Raw genomic sequence first — 20,498 nt, 5'->3', positions numbered from 1 at the left:
TTATTCGTTGTTGGCTGTATCTTTGAGTAGGTGTCGAGGCGAGCGGTGGATGGCAGGGTTTTCTGGGGATATACACCAAATTGTGATCCCCAACCTCAGGAGCTCTGATCCAGTGCTCCTACCTGGCGGCCATCTAATCCATCTGCTCCATTACCTGTTTCTCCCCTACCCGTTTCTCCCCTACATCTATCCGTCAACTTAATCCGACGTCCAAAGGAAGCAAACTGCGGTGGAAGATAGGCGGGATTGCAGTCGGTAACTCCCGTGCTCCGACATTCCCGCTGGCGGCCGTTACACGCCCCGCACTGACTGGGCCTACAGAAGCGTTGCAGCGGGGACCTGGAGTGCCGCTGGTGGCCGGAGGAGAAGCCAGTATGGGCGGATCGTTGCTGCGACGAGTCCTGGGGACAGAGTCGCGGCCCGCACATAGGCTGAATCGGCGCAAGGTGACATTCGGCAGTCCTCCCTGACGACGGAGTGCCGAGCAGAGGTACCCGGTTCTACACGGGGAGCGAGTGAGATAAGCTCCCGCAGAGCTACGGAGGAGCAATCATAGATATATGGTGAGGGGGAAGGGGCACAGCTGCAAACTGACTTTTTGGGAGTGATTGTTACTGCCTGTTGGAGGCCCCGCCCCCCACGCTACTGCAACATTACTTGGTGAACTGGGGAGTTGATCTGCCCTGACATGGCCTTGTAGTAAGCCTGCAATACCCCGCCATGATAGGCTGAATCGGGGCGACCTCCGCCATATATCTAGGGATGCATGAACTGGGCTGTATGACCATCAGCAGCTGCACAGAGCGATCGACGCGACGCCACTCACTAAATCCAACGGGACAGAATTGTGAGCACACCCTGCCATCTTGGGTCCCACTTGCCAGACAGCAACACCGCCTTGCAGCGTCCAGGACCTAAGTCACACCCATCTCCCAAACCCCAGGGACCACCGAGACCTGCTTTGCACTATTCGAGTCACGGGCAGATATAATCATGGACAGGGTCAAGCCCACTGGGTCAAAGGGCTCCAAGAACGTCCAGACCAATAGACTTGCCCGCTACACCTTTTCCAAAGAATCGCCACAGGACTCTAACCCTAAGAGTACATCAGTGGTCGACGCTGCGGGTGAAAGTCCGGATTTAACCCTTAAAGATGTCATGACAGCTATCACTGACATAAAGACCTCCCTAGAGTAAAAGATGGACACCCTTTCCATCGATATCAACCTAATTCGAGCTGTTCTAACAAATTGAATGAAAAGGTCAAGCAGGTTGAAATGACAGCGACAACCCTGGTTGGCGACGTCTCACAGGCTCAGAGTGACATACAAGACCTTCAATCTTTTCGTAAATCCGCCACACTCAAGTTGAATGATTATGAAGGGCGACTCCAACGTAATAACCTGTGCATTTGGGAGTGCCGGTGAAAGCGAAGGGGCAGGCACCGGATTTATTTGTTGAAGACCTCAATCCTCAAGTATCTGCAGCCCAAAGGCCTCAGTAAGTTTTTTGTCGTCGAGAGGGCACATAGGGTTCCAGGAGGGCGTCCCAGGCCAGGAACTCCTCCATGCCCCATTTTGGCACGAGTCCTCAACTTCAGGGATGGAGATGTCATCCTCCAAGATTGCTAGAACAGCGCCACCACTCCACTTTGACAACGCTGTCATCACCTTCTTACCGGACTTTACACAAATAGTACAGAAGCAGAGGAGATTCTGTCTGGTGGTGAAGAAGACTCTCCGAGAAAGGGGGTTTAAATATGCAATGCTCTTCCCGGAACGCCTTCGCGTGGAGTCTGAGGGGCGGGCCTGGTTTTTGAAGCATCTAGAGGCGGCATCCGAATGGCTGGAGGGCCGGGTGCATAGTCTCACCGACGACCGCCACGACAACAACGACCCGGCCTCCCGCTCACTGGACTGAGTGAACGTGACCTGCAATCTGACACCCAAGGACATGCAGGACACCATGGGACTAAGATTTAGGTATAGGGTTCGATGATAGTTACTGGCCGATTGAAACTTCATTTCTGGTGCCAGCTACCTGACACATTCTCTAAGCATAGTACTTCTTTTGAAGATAACAGTACAAACCTTGTATAGGGGAGCACAGGGGACCGGGACAAGGCACCCCACATTTTTCTACCTTTAGTTCTTTGCTAGGGCGACAGGCACTCTGCTAGTTCTTAATGGGCAGTTCCACACCCACAGTGCAGGGAAGCATGGAGGGGGGTTGTTGGGAGGGGGAATGTTTGTTTAATGCTTTTGCATTGACAGAGCATTTAGACCTCGGTATGGAGGTCACGGACATCTATATTAGTGATCATGTGTGCGCAGTGGGGCAAGAATGTTAAATCATTAAGTTGGAATGTGAACCGACAGGGGGATAAAATCAAACGTATTGTTGTTCTCCCGCATATTAGGAGACTCACCCTCGCTATCGTCATGCTCCAAGAAACGCACCCGGTTGGGAACTCGTGTAAAGCTATGCATAGATGGGGCTACACGCTGATCGCACACGCGGGCTTCACATCTAGCTCGCAAGGTGTGGGCATTATGATGAAGAAATTGTTTCCACTCACAGTAAATTCCACGTGGTTGGATGATAGAGGCAGATACATTGGAATTACAGGGATATCTCCAACCATTCTCCTTTTATGGGTGCATTTAATTCTCAGCACTACACAAGTGGGGAGAATTGCCCCCATCAAGTAGGCCTGGGCTAAAATTCCGTTCCGCTCGCGGAAATTGCGATAATTTTACATTTTTGAGTTCCGCAGAGAGCGCGAAAATGTAAATCCACATTTTACCGGAATTTTTTTGCTTGCTCGCGCTGTAAAATAATTCTCGCGTGCGCGCGATCGCCTTACCTGAATCCCCGCGTTCGCCGATAAGTTTTCCCGATCCGGTCGCGTTCTCCACAAGATGTTGAATTGTTGGTAGCCATTTGCGCTGTCTCGTGACAGTTCGCGCCCGCAGTAACGTCATTCGTCGCGCAATCATGTCTTTCTTCTCGCGATCATGCACCGCGAGACAAGTGAAAACAAGATGGCCGCGCCCACCAGCAACCGAATGGGTAAGTTGGCGAGCCGCGACCACGCAGAAAATACCGCGAACGGGCGGGAAAAAAACATCTTCGCAATATTTCCGTGTGTTTGCGGAGATTTTTAACATTTCCCGATAATTTCCGAAAGTGAATTTTGCAAATTTCGCCCACCCCTACCATCAACCCGTGGTATTTACGTGTCCCAACAGTTCGCACTGCTCTAACTAACTCCATAGAGAAATACTTCCAAGAAAATGTTGGGTCTGTGGCTTCTCCTCAAACTCTCTGGGAAGCTTTTAAGTCAGTGATTCGCGGGCAAGCCTTATCATTGATTTCCGGGATAACCAAGGACAGACAAAAGGATGTTTCCGATATGAGGTGGAGATTTATCGACTAGAACAAGCGCTAGGAACCCACACCTCACCTGAAACCCTCCATACACTACGTCTCAAACAAGATTACTACAGAGAGTTAGTGATGGACCGGGCCAAAACGCAGGAGAGAGACAAGCTGGGTAGGATTTACGATCTGGGCGATAAGGCAGGGAAACTGATAGCCTGGCTGGATAAAAAGGAATGGGTTAGCAGACTGGTTTCTGAGCTCGAGGGCACAGGACAGACTTCAATAACAGACCCACAGGATATTGACAGTCAATTTGCAGAACACTTCCACACCATCTACACTTCCGTAGCACCTTATACGGAGAAAGTCTCGGCCGAACTCTTGAGAGATTTCTCTCCCAACACTTTCAGTGACTGACCATGACTTCCTAGATAGTGTATTGACAGCAGACGAAATAGCGCTGGCGATACGTTCGCTAAACTCGGTAAGGCATTGGGTACCAATGGCATTCACATTGAGATATACAAGCTTAAACCTGATAAGCTGGCCCCATATTGAAAGACCATGTGTAAGGAAAGTCGAGAGCAGGGTTTGTTGCCGTTAGATCAGAGAATAGCAACTATAGTTACCATCCATAAGGAAGGTAAACACAAAATGGACTGTGCATCTTACCGCCCTATTTCTCTCCTCAATGTGGAACCTAAGATCTTAGCCAAGCTTCTAGCTAACCGATTAATAAAAGTGATAGGGGACTTGGTACACCCAGATCAATCTGGCTTTATGCCACACAGAAATACAGCGCTAAATCTACATAGGGTCCATGGGGTGCTGGGTAGAGCAGTCACCATTCAAGAGTAAGCTATGATTGTTTCCCTGGATGCCACCATGGCATTCAATACTATTGAATGGCCCTATCTCTTTTCAGTACTCGCGAAGATGGGATTCGGTCCGGGCTTTATGCAATGGATACGACTCCTTTATACCAAGCCTCTGGCACAAGTAGTAGTCAACAATAAGAAATCCGACACATTTCAACTTAGTTGAGGTACCCTACAGGGGTGCTCGCTCTCACCTCTACTGTTTGCATTAGCCCTGGAACCCCTGTCGGCATGAATCCGGAGAGATCCAGTTATCTGCGGTCTGCGCTGGTCTCCTGACTGGGAAGATCGTATTTCCCTCAATGCTGATGACATACTGCTATAACTGGCCTCCCCCAGCAGATCCCTTACTGCAGTCCTTGACATCCTGGCTATTTTTGGCAGATACTCTGGGTTCAGTGTCAGTTGGCAGAAGTCTCCCCTCTATGTCCTCCGAGGAGACCCACCCTTGCCCCCGCGCCATTGTCCAATACAGATTGCTACAGACGGTTTTAAATATTTGGGAATTTTCATCTCCCTAGACCATACACTCCGATATACCCGTAATCTTGTTCCACCGCTGCAGCGGCTCAAACGAGACATTACCGGCTGGAAAACGCTTCCACTCTCAATGTTGGGCAAGGCGGCTCTTTTGAAAATGATGTCGCTGCCCCGATTCCTGTATGCGTTACAGGATGCCTCTGATCCAGTTCTGAGCTCATACTTTGGAGAAATCGAAGGGCTCCAGCGGGATTTGTTATGGGATGGTAAACCACGCATCGCCCTTCACAAACTTACTCTCAATTAGTATGATGGGGGCATCAGCCTGCCTGATATCAAGAAATATTATTGGGCAGCGCATCTTGCAGCCATCAACCACGGCATTTATAGCCACCCGGATAATCCCAGATATAAAATGGACAAATGGCTCCTTCCTGGGGGAGGGGGGAATCTATAACCGAGCACTTTATTCCAAGCCAGGCCGATATCCACTTACAGGACCTACTAAACATTTGGTTGATGTCTGGCATGTCGCTAACGGATCACTTGGTTGGGGGACAGAAACCCACACTTGCTACACCTTTTTGGGATTCCCAAATGCTAGGTGACTTATGGAAATCAAAGGGGTTTGACAAATGGGATCTCATTGGAATCTTCTGAATTAAGGACCTTTGGGGAAAAAGGGAAAGGTGAAACCCTTTGTCGCACTTCAACAACACGAACTGGCTGAATCGGAATGTTTTCGATACACTCAGGTTAGACACGCACTTCACTCGATTCTACCACGGGCTTCCTCCCTTTTGGAGGCATCCCGCTGGAGGATAGGATACTTGATGGTCATCTGCCAGAAAGAACAATATCTTTAATTTATAAAAAATTGATTAATAACATGGTTAACCCCCTCAGTACACTGCGGGAAAAATGGGTCAGAGATGGTGTTGAAATGGATGATGAGGACTGGCAGGAGGCGGTGTCCTCCCCTAGAATAGTCGCAATTCCAGCACGCCTTAGGTTAGTGCAACTCAAAATCCTTCATAGAGTTTACATTACAGGACCATGACTATTACACATGGGAGTGACCGGGGGGTGGAGATTGTAGAAGGGGATGCGCACAGTTAGGCACATTTATTCATGTAATTTGGGAATTTGAGCACATTCAATCCTACTGGCGGAAGGTGCACAATGTATTTAAGGAGGTACTAGCAATCACTCTCTGACCGGAGCACTGCAGATGCCTCCTGAATATCTGGGAATTGACAGATTTAAATAGTCACCTAACACAATGGGCTACACTTGGGCTGATGGTAGCCAAACGGAATATTGCACAGCTCAGGAGCGGCACATGCACCTGAAATTGCAGACTGGGAAAAAGACCTCGATTGGTGCTGGTACCGGGAAAAATCAGTCTACATAGCTTGGGGTTGCACCCAAAAGTGGTCTAAAATCTGGAGCCCATGGAAACGATACCGAGGGAATATATGTGGAATCGAGGACAGTGAAGCCCCTACACCGTAACGTCCAGTGGAAAATAATGTTGAATTTGTGATCACGGTCTGTCTCCACTGTATACACACATGCTCAATCCGAATGTATTAAATATTTTGTCTATGATTGTTAATAAAAAGAATTATAAAAAAAAACAAGCATTTGCAATGCACCGGTCTCGCCTTTGGGACCTTGTATGTATTTAGCTATGCAGCATATTAGCCTGGGTGCCGAAACATCTACTATTGTTTAATATGGAGGGAAAGTAAGCACCAAGCTGCGTGACACGCCAGGTATGGGAACACATGGAGAGAAATATTGCCTCATATGACACTGAAATAATGTAAATGTCACATAGAAGCAATTTGAAACCTTGGCAGCTGTGTAGAGCCTGACTATACAGGGACATCTAGTAATCACCTGAGGTACTGCACCCTCATATATCTAACGGGGAAATGACGTCTGCAGGAAGCACAATACTCATGGAAAATTTGCATTTCCACAATGCTTTGCTACAGAGCAGCCACAGTTTTATTCTCGCATGATTATTCTTTAAGAGTATATCATGGGATGATTTTTGTTTTCAGCTTTATTATTTATATTTATACCCCCGTAACATTGGTGTGATGTATGTTTTATCTCCAATTCCATTTGCTGACTATGCAGTGGCACCTTTATGCTCGGTCTTATGGCTAAGAGCCGTCACGTGTTGAATAATGTTTCAGTTACGTTTTTGTAACTGTACAGCTGGGCAGCCTGCTGTGAGGCAAGGTGGCTGATAGATGGGCCTACCTGTTTTTTTTTTTTTAACGTATGTCGGTTGGCTGAGCTTCACTGCTGTGCAGGCCAGACTAATGCTTATGAGGCCAAGCTTACGTACTCGGCTAAATCGAAAGGTTTAAATGATCCTCTGTCTGGTGACTCTCTCCCGGGCCCGACTGGCCTAAGGCTGATAATGGCTGACTGCGAAGTGGTTCGCACAGTTCAGCTGGGCTAGTTGGCTGCCGGGTGGAGAGACGGATATAATTTTCAACAACTGGAGGATTGCGCTTAAAACTATGGAGTGCTCCTGCTCTTTCAATGTGTCCTGGCAGCTGTGTAGAGCCTGACTATACAGGGACACCTAGTAATCACCTGAGGTACTGCACCCTCATATATGTAACGGGGAAATTACGTCTGCAGGAAGCACAATACTCGTGGAAAATTTGCATTCCCACAGTGCTTTGCTACAGAGCAGCCACGGTTTCGTTCTCGCATGTATTCCATTCTTCAAGAGCATATCGTGTAATCATTTTGATTTTAGCTTTGTTTATTATCTATACTTGAGAACGTTTGATGTGCATTTACACCCCATAACATTGGCGTGATTTAAGTTTCTTGTACTATTAAAGACAACCCTTTGTCTTCTGTTAAATATATGGAGCATTTCTCCCGGCCCGACTGGCCTAAGGCTGATAATGGCTGACTGTGAAGTGGTTCGCACAGTTCAGCTGGGCTAGTTGGCTGCCGGGTGGAGAGACTGGAATGTGGTGCTGAGTCGTTCACTGTACTCCGTGTGATAAAGATACTGTGTTAAATGTTTGGAGGAATCCTGCGGGAATCCGAGAAGTAGCTCGCGCGCTGCCTTCTGTTTAAAGCTAGGCCACAGCAATTCGAGAAAAGACCCCGTCATCGCGTGCGCGTAATTCTCATTAGGGCACGCGCTCCCCTTTTAATTGTTGTTTGGAAACGTGAGGTTTGTGGTAGGGTTGCACCACCCGCGAAGAAACAAATTAATGAAGATAATTTTCAACAACTGGAGGATTGCGCTTAAAACTATGGAGTGCTCCTGCTCTTTCAATGTGTCCTGGCAGGCTGTGTAGAGCCTGACTATACAGGGACACCTAGTAATCACCTGAGGTACTGCACCCTCATATATGTAACGGGGAAATGACGTCTGCAGGAAGCACCATACTCGTGGAAAATTTGCATTCCCACAATGCTTTGCTACAGAGCAGCCACGGTTTCGTTCTCGCATGATTACATTCTTCAAGAGCATATCGTGTGATCATTTTGATTTTAGCTTTGTTTATTATCTATACTCATTTGAAGGCACGAACGGGGAGGGGGGCAGCGGGTGAGCGGCGATGTCATTACTATATAAAGATATTTACAAATGATGTTTGTTTTACTGGAGTTAGCTGGGCTTATTATTTTTTTGGCTGCTGTGGATGCCGATGCGGGTTCGCATGGTGTCGTCCTGTGGGGGGGGGGGAGAAAGGGGGCGATTGGGGTCTGCCAGCAGCACGGCTGCATGGCCATGCCCCTCTCTCTTCACTCAATGCTGGAGCTGTCAGTGCAAGAGCAGTTACGTCGCGAGACTTTGCCCTAATGGGCGTGTAGACCTGCTGATAGCGTCATGCGGGACTTGAGCAGGGCAGATGCATACCCACAATCCTATGCACTGTGACAGGTATCTATCTTCCATTCACAAACGACTTAACGATATTTCTCACTATTTTAGGTGTAAGGCAGCAAAGTACTTGAACTGGGCTGTCACACTTTGCCTGTTAACAATTTTTTCAATGTCGCTCTAACAGTCTTAGGTAACGTATACCGTGAGATGGTTCCGTTAATCAATTATAGATAAGCATCATTTGTTAGTCTTTGGTCTTGTCATTGAATTAACACTTAGTGTGGCAGTGACATTGCATTGACACGCCTCTCCTTCCAAGGACTGGGCATGCGCTCACACACGCTTCCAGACTGATTAGGCCGCGTGTCAGAAAGAAGTGCGCCGGTAAAGGGGTCAGTAGCCTTGGAAGGATACAAATGACGACTTAATCGTCATGAGGAGGGACTAACAAGCCTTAAACCAATAGGAAGACTGTAGTTACTGACCTAAGCCAATATAAAAGATGGGCGGAGCTTCCACAGAAACTTCCTCACTAAAGTGTACACTGCATGTCTCGTAGAGACAGCGCAAGCGCTGTCTAGGCGAGACCTAAAAAGAAGGGTGATACTGGTTCAGGTTGCCTACTCATCGAGAGCACTTTGCTGCAATGCTTTGCATACATAGGAACAGTGATACTGGGTCAGATTGCCTACTGGGAGAGCAGTGTGCTGCAGTGCTTTGCACCCATAGGACCAGTGATACTGGGTCAGGTTGCCTACTGGGAGAGCACTGTGCTGCAATGCTTTGCACCCATAGGACCGGTGATATTGCTTCAGATTGCCTACTTATAGAGAGCAGTGTGCTGCAGTACTTTCCACACATAAGAATAGTGATACTGGGTCAGGTTACCTACTCGGAGAGCACTGTGCTGCAATGCTTTGCACACATAAGAACGGTGATAGTAGGTCAGGTTGCTTACTCGTAGAGAGCCCTTTACTGCAATGCTTTGCACCCATTGGACAGGTGATATTGGGTCAGACTGTGTACTCGTGGAGAGCTATGTGCTTTGCACCCATTGGACAGGTGATATTGGGTCAGACTGTGTACTCGTGGAGAGCTATGTGCTTTGCACCCATAGGACCGGTGATAATGGGTCAGGTTGCCTACTCCTGGAGAGCACTGTGCAGCAGTGCTTTGCACCCATAGGACCAGTGATACTGGGTCAGGTTGCCTTCTCGTAGAGAGCACTGTGCTGCAGTGCTTTGCACACATAGGAACGGTGATATTGGTTCAGATTGCGTACTCGTGGAGAGCACTGTGCTAGATTGCTTTGCACTCATAGGACCAGTGATACTGGGGTCAGGTTACCTACTCGTAGGGATCACTGTGCTGCAGTGCTTTGCCCATAGGACTATGATGTAGCCTTACGGCTAGAGCAGTCAATGTCTAAGCTGGGGAACCGGGTTCAAGTCTCGGCTGCGACGCTCAACATCCTGTGATTCTGGGTAAATCACTTAATCTCCCTGCACCTAACAAAAAATGAATGTGTCCCTGTGTAACGAAACTGGTGCTATGTAAAGCGCTCTGATACCCGATATCTTCGGGTCCTGTTCGCGCTATATATAAAACTCTAAAAAAATAGGACTGGTGACATTGGGTCTCATTGCGTACTCCTGGAGAGCACTGTGCTTTGCGCCCATAGGACCGGTGATACTGGGTCAGATTGTGTTCTCGTGGAAAGCACTGTGCTGCAGTGCTTTGCACCCATAGGACTGGTGATATTTGGTCAGGTTGCCTTCTCGTGGAGAGCATTGTCCTACAATGCTTGGCACCCATAGGACTGATGAAATTGGGTCAGGTTACCTACTCGTAAAGAGCACCATGCTGCAGTGCTTTGCACCCATAGGACTAGTGATACTGGGTCAGGTTGCCTACTCGTAGAGAGCACTGTGCTGCAATGCTTTCCACCCATAGGACCGGTGATATTGCTTCAGATTGCCTACTTATAGAGAGCAGTGTGCTGCAGTACTTTCCACACATAAGAATAGTGATACTGGTTCAGGTTGCCTACTCGGAGAGCACTGTGCTGCAATGCTTTGCACCCATAGGACCGGTGATATTGGGTTAGGTTGCCTTCTCGTGGAGAGCACTGTGCTGCAATGCTTTGCACACATAAGAACTGTGATAGTAGGTCAGGTTGCTTACTCGTAGAGAGCCTTTTACTGCAATGCTTTGCACCCATTGGACAGGTGATATTGGGTCAGACTGTGTACTCGTGGAGAGCTATGTGCTTTGCACCCATAGGACCAGTGATACTGGGTCAGGTTGCCTACTCCTGTAGAGCACTGTGCTGCAGTGCTTTGCACCCATAGGACCAGTGATACTGGGTCAGGTTGCGTACTCATGGAGAGCAATGTGCTGCAGTGCTTTGCGCACATAGGACCAGTGATACTGGGTCAGGTTGCCTTCTCGTAGAGAGCACTGTGCTGCAGCGCTTTGCACCCATAGGACCAGTGATACTGGGTCAGGTTGCGTACTCATGGAGAGCACTGTGCTGCAGCGCTTTGCACCCATAGGACCAGTGATACTGGGTCAGGTTGCGTACTCATGGAGAGCAATGTGCTGCAGTGCTTTGCGCACATAGGACCAGTGATACTGGGTCAGGTTGCCTTCTCGTAGAGAGCACTGTGCTGCAGTGCTTTGCCCATAGGACTAGGATGTAGCCTTACGGCTAGAGCAGTCAACGTCTAAGCTGGGAAACCGGGTTTGAGTCTCGGCTGCGACGCTCAACATCCTTTTTATTCTGGGTAAATCACTTAATCTCCCTGCACCTAACAAAAAATGAATGTGTCCCTGTGTAACGAAACTGGTGCTATGTAAAGCGCTCTGATACCCAATATCTTCGGGTCTTGTTCGTGCTATATATAAAACTCTAAAAAAAAAAAAAAAAAAAAAAAAATAGGACTGGTGACATTGGGTCTCATTGCGTACTCCTGCAGAGCACTGTGCTAGAGTGCTTTGCGCCCATAGGACCGGTGATACTGGGTCAGATTGTGTACTCCTGGAGAGCACTGTGCTGCAATGCTTTGCACCCATAGGACTAGTGATACTGGGTCAGGTTGTCTACTAGTAGAGAGCACTGTGCTGTAATGGTTTGCATCCACAGGACCAGTGATACTGGGTAAGGTTACCTACGAGTAGAGAGCACTGAGCTGCAATGGTTTGCACCCATAGGACCATTGATACTGGGTCAGGTTACCTGCTCGTAGAGAGCACTATGCTGCAGTGCTTTGCACACATAAGAACGGTGATACTGGGTCAGGTTGCCTACTCGTAGAGAGCATTCTGCTGCAATGCTTTGCACCCATACGACTGGTGATACTGGGTCAGGTTTCCTACTCATGGAGAGCACTATGCTGGAGTACTTTGCGCCCATAGGACCAGAGATACTGGGTCAGGTTGCCTACTCGTAGAGAGCACTGTGCTTTAGTGCTTTGCACCCATAGGACCAGCAACGCTTTTCTGGAAGCCGTGTGTAAGGGAGTACTCTCCCACAGCCTTTGGCGCTCATAGAAACAAGCAATGCTGGCTCAGAGAGCCTAATCTAGACTAGTACTCTTTCAGAGCTGTTTGCACTCATAGGGCCAGTGGCACTGGGTCTGAGAGTGAATATTGCATGTTACAATGCATGCTATTACAGCTCGTGCTTTTACAACGCGGTCGTTACAATGACTGCTTTGTTAGTATGCAATACCTTTACATCACAAGCCATTCGAACGACTTGCCGTAGGAGGCGCGCTGGACTTAGGAATAGTATTATTTACTATTCCTACACTAGTTTGCGCAACAGCAGGGAAGGTGTTGGATTTCATATCCAATACCTTAGCGCCCTTACAGCAAGTCGTGCTAATGACTTGTGATGTAAAGGTTTTGCGTACTAACCATGGGGTCGTTGAATACTGGGCCTAGTAAGGTCACTTGATGGTAGTACTTTCCTACATACAGTCCTTTTTACTCATAGGAGCCAGGTACCTTCCATGAGGGGGGTTTCTGGCGTTAATCCTAAATTTTCGTAGAAGTCGGGTCATCTCATTGAGGAGAGCACTTCACTGCAGTTGATTGTATAGGTCTAGTGGTGCTGGGTCTGGGAGCCTGCTTGCGGAGAGTATGTTGATTCAGTCCTTGGTACTCATAGGAGCAGCGACGGAGCCAGCATACTTCCTCGAAACAAGTACTCCGATTACCATCCTTTGCACTCATATGGCCTGTGATACTGGGTCAGGTAAGGCCACCACCTCGAAGGGAGTACTTTGCTACAGTCCTTGTTACTCATGGGAGTCAGGTTTCTTCCTCGAGGGTAGAACTCAGATACAGTTCTTTATATTTATAAAAGTTAGGCCACCTCCTTGAGGAGAGCACTTCGTTACAGTCCTCTACACTCACAGGTCTAGTGGCACTGGGTCTGGGAGCGTCCTTACAGGGAGTACTTTGATACAGTCCTTGATACTCATAGGAACAGTGAATCACAGTCAGGGTGCCTCCTCTTAGGAGAACACTTTGCTACAGTCCTTGATTTTCATAGGAGCCAGGTCACCTCCATGAGAGAAGTACTTTACAACACTCCTTGGTACTCAGCAGTAATGTCGGGGCAGGTCACCTCCTTGAGAGAAGTACTTTTCTACAGTCCTTGGTACTCAGGAGTAATGTCGGGGCAGGTCACCCCCTTGAGAGAAGTACTTTGCTACAGTCCTTTGTACTCAGGAGTAGTCTGGTCAGGTCACCTCCTTGAGGGCAGTACTTTACAACACTCCTTGGTACTCAGCAGCAATGTCGGGGCAGGTCACTTCCTTGAGAGAAGTACTTTTCTACAGTCCTTGGTACTCAGGAGTAATGTCGGGGCAGGTCACCCCCTTGAGAGAAGTACTTTGCTACAGTCCTTTGTACTCAGGAGTAGTCTGGTCAGGTCACCTCCTTGAGGGCAGTACTTTACAACACTCCTTGGTACTCAGCAGCAATGTCGGGGCAGGTCACTTCCTTGAGAGAAGTATTTTAAAACACTCCTTGGTTCTCCGCAGTAATGTCGGGGCAGGTCACCTCCTTGAGAGAAGTACTTTACAACACTCGTTGGTACTCAGCAGTAATGTCGGGGCAGGTCATCTCCTTGAGAGAAATACTTTACAACACTCCTTGGTACTCAGCAGCAATGTCGGGGCAGGTCATCTCCTTGAGAGAAATACTTTACAACACTCCTTGGTACTCCGCAGTAATGTCGGGTCAGGATCACCTCCTTGCAAAGAAGTACTTTGCTACAATCCTTGGTACTCAGCAGCAATGTCGGGGCAGGTCACCTCCTTGAGAGAAGTACTTTACAACACTCCTTGGTACTCCGCAGTAATATCGGGTCAGGATCACCTCCTTGCAGAGAAGTACTTTGCTACAATCCTTGGTACTCAGCAGCAATGTCGGGGCAGGTCACCTCCTTGAGAGAAGTACTTTACAATACTCCTTGGTACTCAGCAGTAATGTCGGGTTAGGTCACCTCCTTGAGGGCAGTACTTTGCTACAGTACTTGGTACTCTGCAGTAATGTTGGGTCAGGATCACCTCCTTGAGGGAAGTACTTTGCTACAATCCTTGGTACTCAGCAGCAATGTCGGGGCAGGTCACCTCCTTGAGAGAAGTACTTTACAATACTCCTTAGTACTCAGCAGTAATGTCGGGTTAGGTCACCTCCTTGAGGGCAGTACTTTGCTACAATACTTGGTACTCTGCAGTAATGTTGAGTCAGGATCACCTCCTTGCAGAGAAGTACTTTGCTACAATCCTTGGTACTCAGCCAAAGCAGCGATGCTGGGTCGGCTCACAATCTTGAGGGAAGTACTTTGCTACAGTACTTTGCTACAGTACTTGGTACTCTACAGTAATGTCAGGTCACCTCCTTGAGAGAAGTACTTTGCCACAATCGTTGGTACCCAGCAGCAATGTCGGGACAGGTCACTTCCTTGAGAGAAGTACTTTGCTACAGTCCTTGGTACTCTTCAGTAATGTGGGGTCAGGTCACCTCCTTGAGAGAAGTACTTTGCAACAATAGTTGGTACTCAGCCAAAGCAGCGGTGCTGGGTCAGGTCACAGTCTTGAGGGAAGTACTTTGCTACAGTTATCTATACTATTTGGATTTAGGTCAGCTTCTCCGAGGGGGTACTTTGCTACAGTCCTTGATACTGATAGGAATCGGTTCACCTCTTCGAGCCGGGCCCTTCACTTAGGCCCTTGGCATTCATACGTCTAGTGATGCTGGGCTTTGGAGTTTTCTTGCAGGGTGTACTTTGATGCTGTCCTTAATACTCATAAGCACAAAGTGGTATGCCAGTGTGCCTTCACATGATGTGTACTTTGCTGGAGTCAGTATACCTCATGGGAGTTCCCTTGAGGGGAGTACTTTGCTACAGTCCTTCATTGTCAAAACACGGAGGGGCACCAAGAAAGCAGTTTCAATCCATTGTAGGTGTAGAAGAAAGATTCTTCTTTCGAAAGTTCATGCAAATTCAATGACTAACCAGCCAAATTCAATGAATAACCAGCCAACGCGTTTCGTTCCGAAGATACATTCATGGAACTTCGTCAGGGCTGTAACAGATAACATAAACTTAATGATAAACATAACTGATGACAAAAGGCATTTTAAAATTGTGACATCAAATAACAAGAGCTAATGATTTTTTTTTAAAGTTTCCTAAAAATGTCCAGCCACATTAGAAACGGCACATAGGATACATCAAATAACAGTCGGACACAAAATGACAAAAACTAATTAAACCTGCTTCAAAATGGTGCATACTCCGAAAGGGTAGTATCCATTGTAGATCATGCAAGACCGGGAATAGAACAGCACTGAGACCTTCTGTTAGAGGCACTTCAATGAGTGCATCCTGTGAGACCTAACAAACGGGGAGGAGTGATCCTTTCAGATAAGAACATTTCTAAGTATTAACAGGAAGCAGTAAATATCTGTAGCACCCACCTGGAACATGCTGAGGACATGCCATGGGGGTAGGTAATTGATCTACCATCCCAGCTACAAAAGACAAGTGTTAGCAAAGCCAATAAGTATAGCTTCAATGCATGTATACACCAACATTCAAACATGATGCTTACATTCATTGCATGCATAAATGCTTTTTATCGCAATAAAGCCTGCCCTATTGACTTTGCCGATGCCAGGGAAAAAGTAGTAGAAAAGCATTGTTTTCTGTGTAGAATGCATAAAAGAGATAAATAATTGAATGTGACACAGATGTAAAATAGTCCCTCATGAATTGAAATGGAAGCACTTCCCGGAAAGCACGACCAAATAGACCATAGCGTGAGGTAAGGCATAATAATGTCCTGGGTGGAGCCAAAGGCCACTCATTTTAAAGAATTGGTATAGCCAGACTTAAATACCCACAGATGGTTCATGATAGTCTTGCAAAGGAACTTGCAGAACTGGAGAGAAGAAAAAAGAATAGTCAAACGTGGTCCACTATGGCAAACTAATAGGGTAGCTGATCAGCTCAGTTTGCTAAGCACATAGAGGGCTGAGCTGATGTTCATGGGATCACGGCTGTTCTGATGGTCCTGGATGAGGAAAGGGTGCCGGGCAGAGTCAGACTGACGTTCCTATCGGATGTGCCAAGACTGGTGTCAAGTGGAGAAAGGGTGAAGATACCTCAGTTGAGTACTAGCAAATAACACTTGCACAATGGTGGGGCACTGAATGGCCAATCTCCCAAGATCATAGAGTATGGAAGGAGATGATGTAGGGTTGTCCACTCTGAACTCTAGTCTGTACCGGCTTACCGCAGCTCTGTATTTTAGTATCATGTGTACAGTTGAGCGCCTTGTGTAGCACACCGTATATTTGTGTGCAAAATGGCGTTCAATGTTCTCATGAAATTCCATGAAACTGTTGGATAACTACAAGAAATTATGCATCCACAGCGAAATGCAGCATGCCTTTTCCTCAAATGAATTTTTTTAAGCGTAAAAAGTTCACACAAGATAATGGAAGGCAACTGGTTGGGGCAAAAAATATCTCTTGATGTGATACTATCTATGGAAACCGGTCTCCCTCTAGTACCTCGTCAGACATATTTCCACAAACACATAATTTGAAATTTGGAAAAATTGTCTTATTTTCATGAAATTTAGGAATTGCTCGAATTTCGACACACAAATGAAATTTCACCCAGGCATAGTTGTTTAGCGATGCTCATAAAAAGTATGCTTTCTTCTGCCACAATAAAAGACCTCACTTCAGGTGTTCATCCTTTACCCAACATGAGAAGTCAATCTCATTGCCTAAACATAAGGTACACAGTTTTGAGTCCACTGTACCACCCATTTGTTCATGATACTTAATAAATGTGGTGTTGTATGAAAATATGAATAGAGTAGAGTTGTTGTCTAGCTAAAGTATGAACGAATACAGTCTCCTAACGTGCAGTTGTATTGATATCCCTAATATTGTTTGTTCTCTTGTTACTTCACAGCTCTTCGTACGGCATGGTGAACTATGTTATGAAGGCAAACTACATACTCATCCCAATTTTAGCGAGTCTCTGTTTCTTCATCTATTTCACACTCTTCACAGATTTGAAGCCAATTTTTTTAAAAATAACTCACCAGGTTTTCTTTCAGTCCACTGCAAATCTCCAGACTGCATCTCTTCTCCCTGCTGGAAATAAGCAGTCTGAACTGGTAATCTTGCTCTGGACTTGGCCTTATGGTCACAAATTCTCCTTGGATAGATGCATGCCTCAGTATGGCATTGCTGGCTGTCATCTGACTGCAAACCGTAGCATGTATAAGCATGCGGATGCAGTGGTCATCCACCACAAGGACGTGAGCTCCAGCATCTCACTGCTTCCTCTACAGCCAAGACCACCACACCAGTTATGGATATGGTTCAACATGGAGTCACCAATTTATCTGAGCAACCTCCATTTAATGGATAACTTGTTTAACCTAACCCTGTCTTACCGCCAGGACTCGGACATCTTCTCCCCATACGGCTGGGTGGAAAATGTAAGTAAGCCAGGGAAAGTCAGCATACCTAAAAAATCTAAACTGGTGTCATGGGTGATCAGCAACTGGAGACCAAGTGACAAGCGAGTGCAATTTTATAAAGAGCTTCGGAAACACATCCCTGTGGATGTTTTTGGGAAGAAGCACATGCCCATTCCAGATAGGACGCTCTTGACCACGATCATCAGCCGATACAAGTTCTATTTGGCCTTCGAGAACTCTCAGCATAAAGACTACATCACTGAAAAGGTCTGGAGGAATGCCTTCGATTCAATGGCTGTGCCTGTGGTCTTGGGTCCTACTCGTGCCAACTATGAACTCTTCCTTCCGCCTCATTCCTTCATTCATATCAATGACTTTCCTACTGCACAAGAGCTGGCCGCTTACCTCCTAGACCTGGATGTGGATGATGAGCGGTACCTAAGCTACTTCCATTGGAGGATACGTCTTCAACCAGTTTCGAAGGTGTCCTGGATCACCCATTACTGTAAAGCATGCCGCTCATTGCATCAGAAACACTATGTAAATAAGACTGTCCCCAGCATTAAAAGATGGTTCATATAACTGGATTTTCTAAAAGTTCAAAGGGGATTAGGTATTTTGTAAGCAATCTCTGGGAAAGTTCAATCTAAACTACATTGTTGTTGAGCTCTGAGCCTGTGGATCTTTTCAGTGGAGTGGCATTTGGACATTATTTGCATCCTCCTGAATGTAGGTAGTTGGATTATGCATATTGACTTGCTCATTGTCCTCCTCTGTGTAACTATTGGTAGTGCAGCAGGTGCAGTGGCACCGGGGCCTGAGGTATTAAGGGTTCAGTGAACTACAGTTCTGGCTGTCTCTTACAACCGAATCAGCAGGCACCAGGCTCATGGTACCCTTGCTACGTCAGAGATTACACTGTAGTATTAAAGTAGGTCAACAAAAGCAGGAACGAGTGACCAGTAGAAGGGGTACTATCCCTTTACTTGTATTTTAGACAGACTTGTATATGTCTCTATGATTGCACTGATATACAAATCTCCTTTTCGCCCCCTGTCAATTTTTGCTGATCGTACTTCACGACCCTCTCGGGTCTTTGTCTATCAGCATCATTGTTCTTTGGGGTAATTACTCTCATTCCTCCGCAGATCTTACCCAGATTCTAACCCGTGCAATCCTTGACTGATTCACTCTGGCCATAAGGGTTACCCGCTACCACCACTACAGGTAGCAACGATATTATAACTCAAGCTCCATCTCCCCTTTCATGTGCCTTCGCCAATCCTATTCTTTCACCTTTTTATTACTCTATACAGCACTGACTGATTCTCTGTAACCCTGTCCTGGTGATGACCTGAATTTCTTGCAGGTTGAAATGCTGTCGACCATTCAGCGCATCCTTGGGAGTTCTGTTGGTTTCTTAAAACAGTAAACCTTTTATGAACTATCAATATACTGTTTTGTAACTATTCCTCAATTTATTTTTTGTGCCACTTATTTGCTGTTATTTCACTTTATTTCACATGTCACCTGCACTGTTCACCTTCTACACAAGCATGTATGTGCACACCAATGTTTGTGTTACACTTGCATAAAATGTTATTTAGTGCTGATATAACTATTTTTGCTCAAATATAGACCATTTTATGTGCCTCCTCTTAATTATTGGGGTCTCCCTTTCCTCCCTTTACTCTGCCATTGACTTGTTTTCTTTATGAATTTTTTCTACTGAATGATTACTGGTTGCGACATTGTTACATATATCTACCAGGGTCTCGACTGGGTTTAAGGGTTGTCTTCTGTTTTGTTTTCATGTTACTTTGAGCAACTGCTGGGTTCCGAGAGTTTACTCCAGACTCTCGTCATTTACTTGACACGTTATGTGCAACTAAATTACACATTATGTCCTCCAGGAAGACCCCTAATATTTCGGATGTCTTCATCAAACACATTTTGTGTGGGCCCTCTCTTCTCTCTCACTGATCCACTTCCCTCCCTACAGTGCCCAATACCTCAAGGGTTCTATTAGACAAACTTGAAAAACTCAAGAAAAAACAGATCCCCACTAATCTCCATGCACGCATGCTAACTGAATACTTTAAAGTCAGATGTGATTCTCCCAGGGCTCCAAATCCACAAAACCCCAGCTATATTTACACAAGAACCTACATTTCGGACAGATTTCAGTCATTTAGCGACAACCTATTCCAGACACTGGATGGTCCTAGGTATTGATACTGCCGTCGAGCATAGCCAAAAGGAACTTGAAGAAATCGGTGAATTAGAGAAACTCATTCTAGAAGATTTCACTATTACTGACGCTAAGAATCTTCCTGCCAAAATCAACAGAACGATTGCCACTTTTAACACTTTCAAACAAATTAAGAAAATAAACAAAATACAAAAATTAAGAGCTATAACAAGAGAAAACATACCCTTATTTGCTTCACACATTTTACAACACTTCCTACCAGCTACCTAGAATTAGGAATTGGGGTAGATATAGAAACAATCAAGCGATCACCTTTTCAGATTCCTCCTACACCTCCATTGAGGACTCAGACCGTGGTGAGGACTCCAGCTTAGAGAGGAATCAAAATAGACCTCCACCACCACCACCACCACTTCTACCGACTGTTTTTTTTAGGAGGGAACCGCGGATATGGCAGAGGGAGAATCAAACCGTATTACCAGTATCACTACGCAGGCGAACGTCCGACCTGTCGCAAATTTTACCAATCTGGGCCCCCGCAGTAATGATACATGACACAGCCATGATTTCTTCTCCCATCACTGCACCCTACAAGTCCCATCAGTCCAACATTGACACCATTCCTATTTTTAACCTAT

At 46.5% G+C, this 20,498-nt stretch overlaps 1 protein-coding gene across 2 annotated transcripts in view; it reads left to right on the top strand.

The window, feature by feature from the left end:
* LOC146863834 (4-galactosyl-N-acetylglucosaminide 3-alpha-L-fucosyltransferase FUT5-like) overlaps nt 1-19,299 on the top strand; it is a 72,818-nt gene extending 53,519 nt beyond the window's left edge. For both annotated transcript variants that reach the window (XM_085628343.1, XM_085628351.1), the window contains one exon: nt 17,132-19,299. In XM_085628343.1, coding sequence (XP_085484469.1) covers nt 17,145-18,230 — 1,086 coding nt within the window. In that variant the 5' untranslated portion in view covers nt 17,132-17,144 and the 3' untranslated portion in view covers nt 18,231-19,299. The remainder of the gene's footprint in view (nt 1-17,131) is intronic.
* The last annotated feature ends 1,199 nt before the right edge of the window (nt 19,300-20,498 follow it).

Source organism: Triturus cristatus, chromosome 2_1 (assembly GCF_964204655.1).
Source record: "Triturus cristatus chromosome 2_1, aTriCri1.1, whole genome shotgun sequence".
Lineage (NCBI taxonomy): Eukaryota > Metazoa > Chordata > Amphibia > Caudata > Salamandridae > Triturus > Triturus cristatus.
The sequence above is the reverse complement of the archived record's forward strand: the minus strand, read 5'-3'. Positions and strand labels throughout refer to the sequence as shown.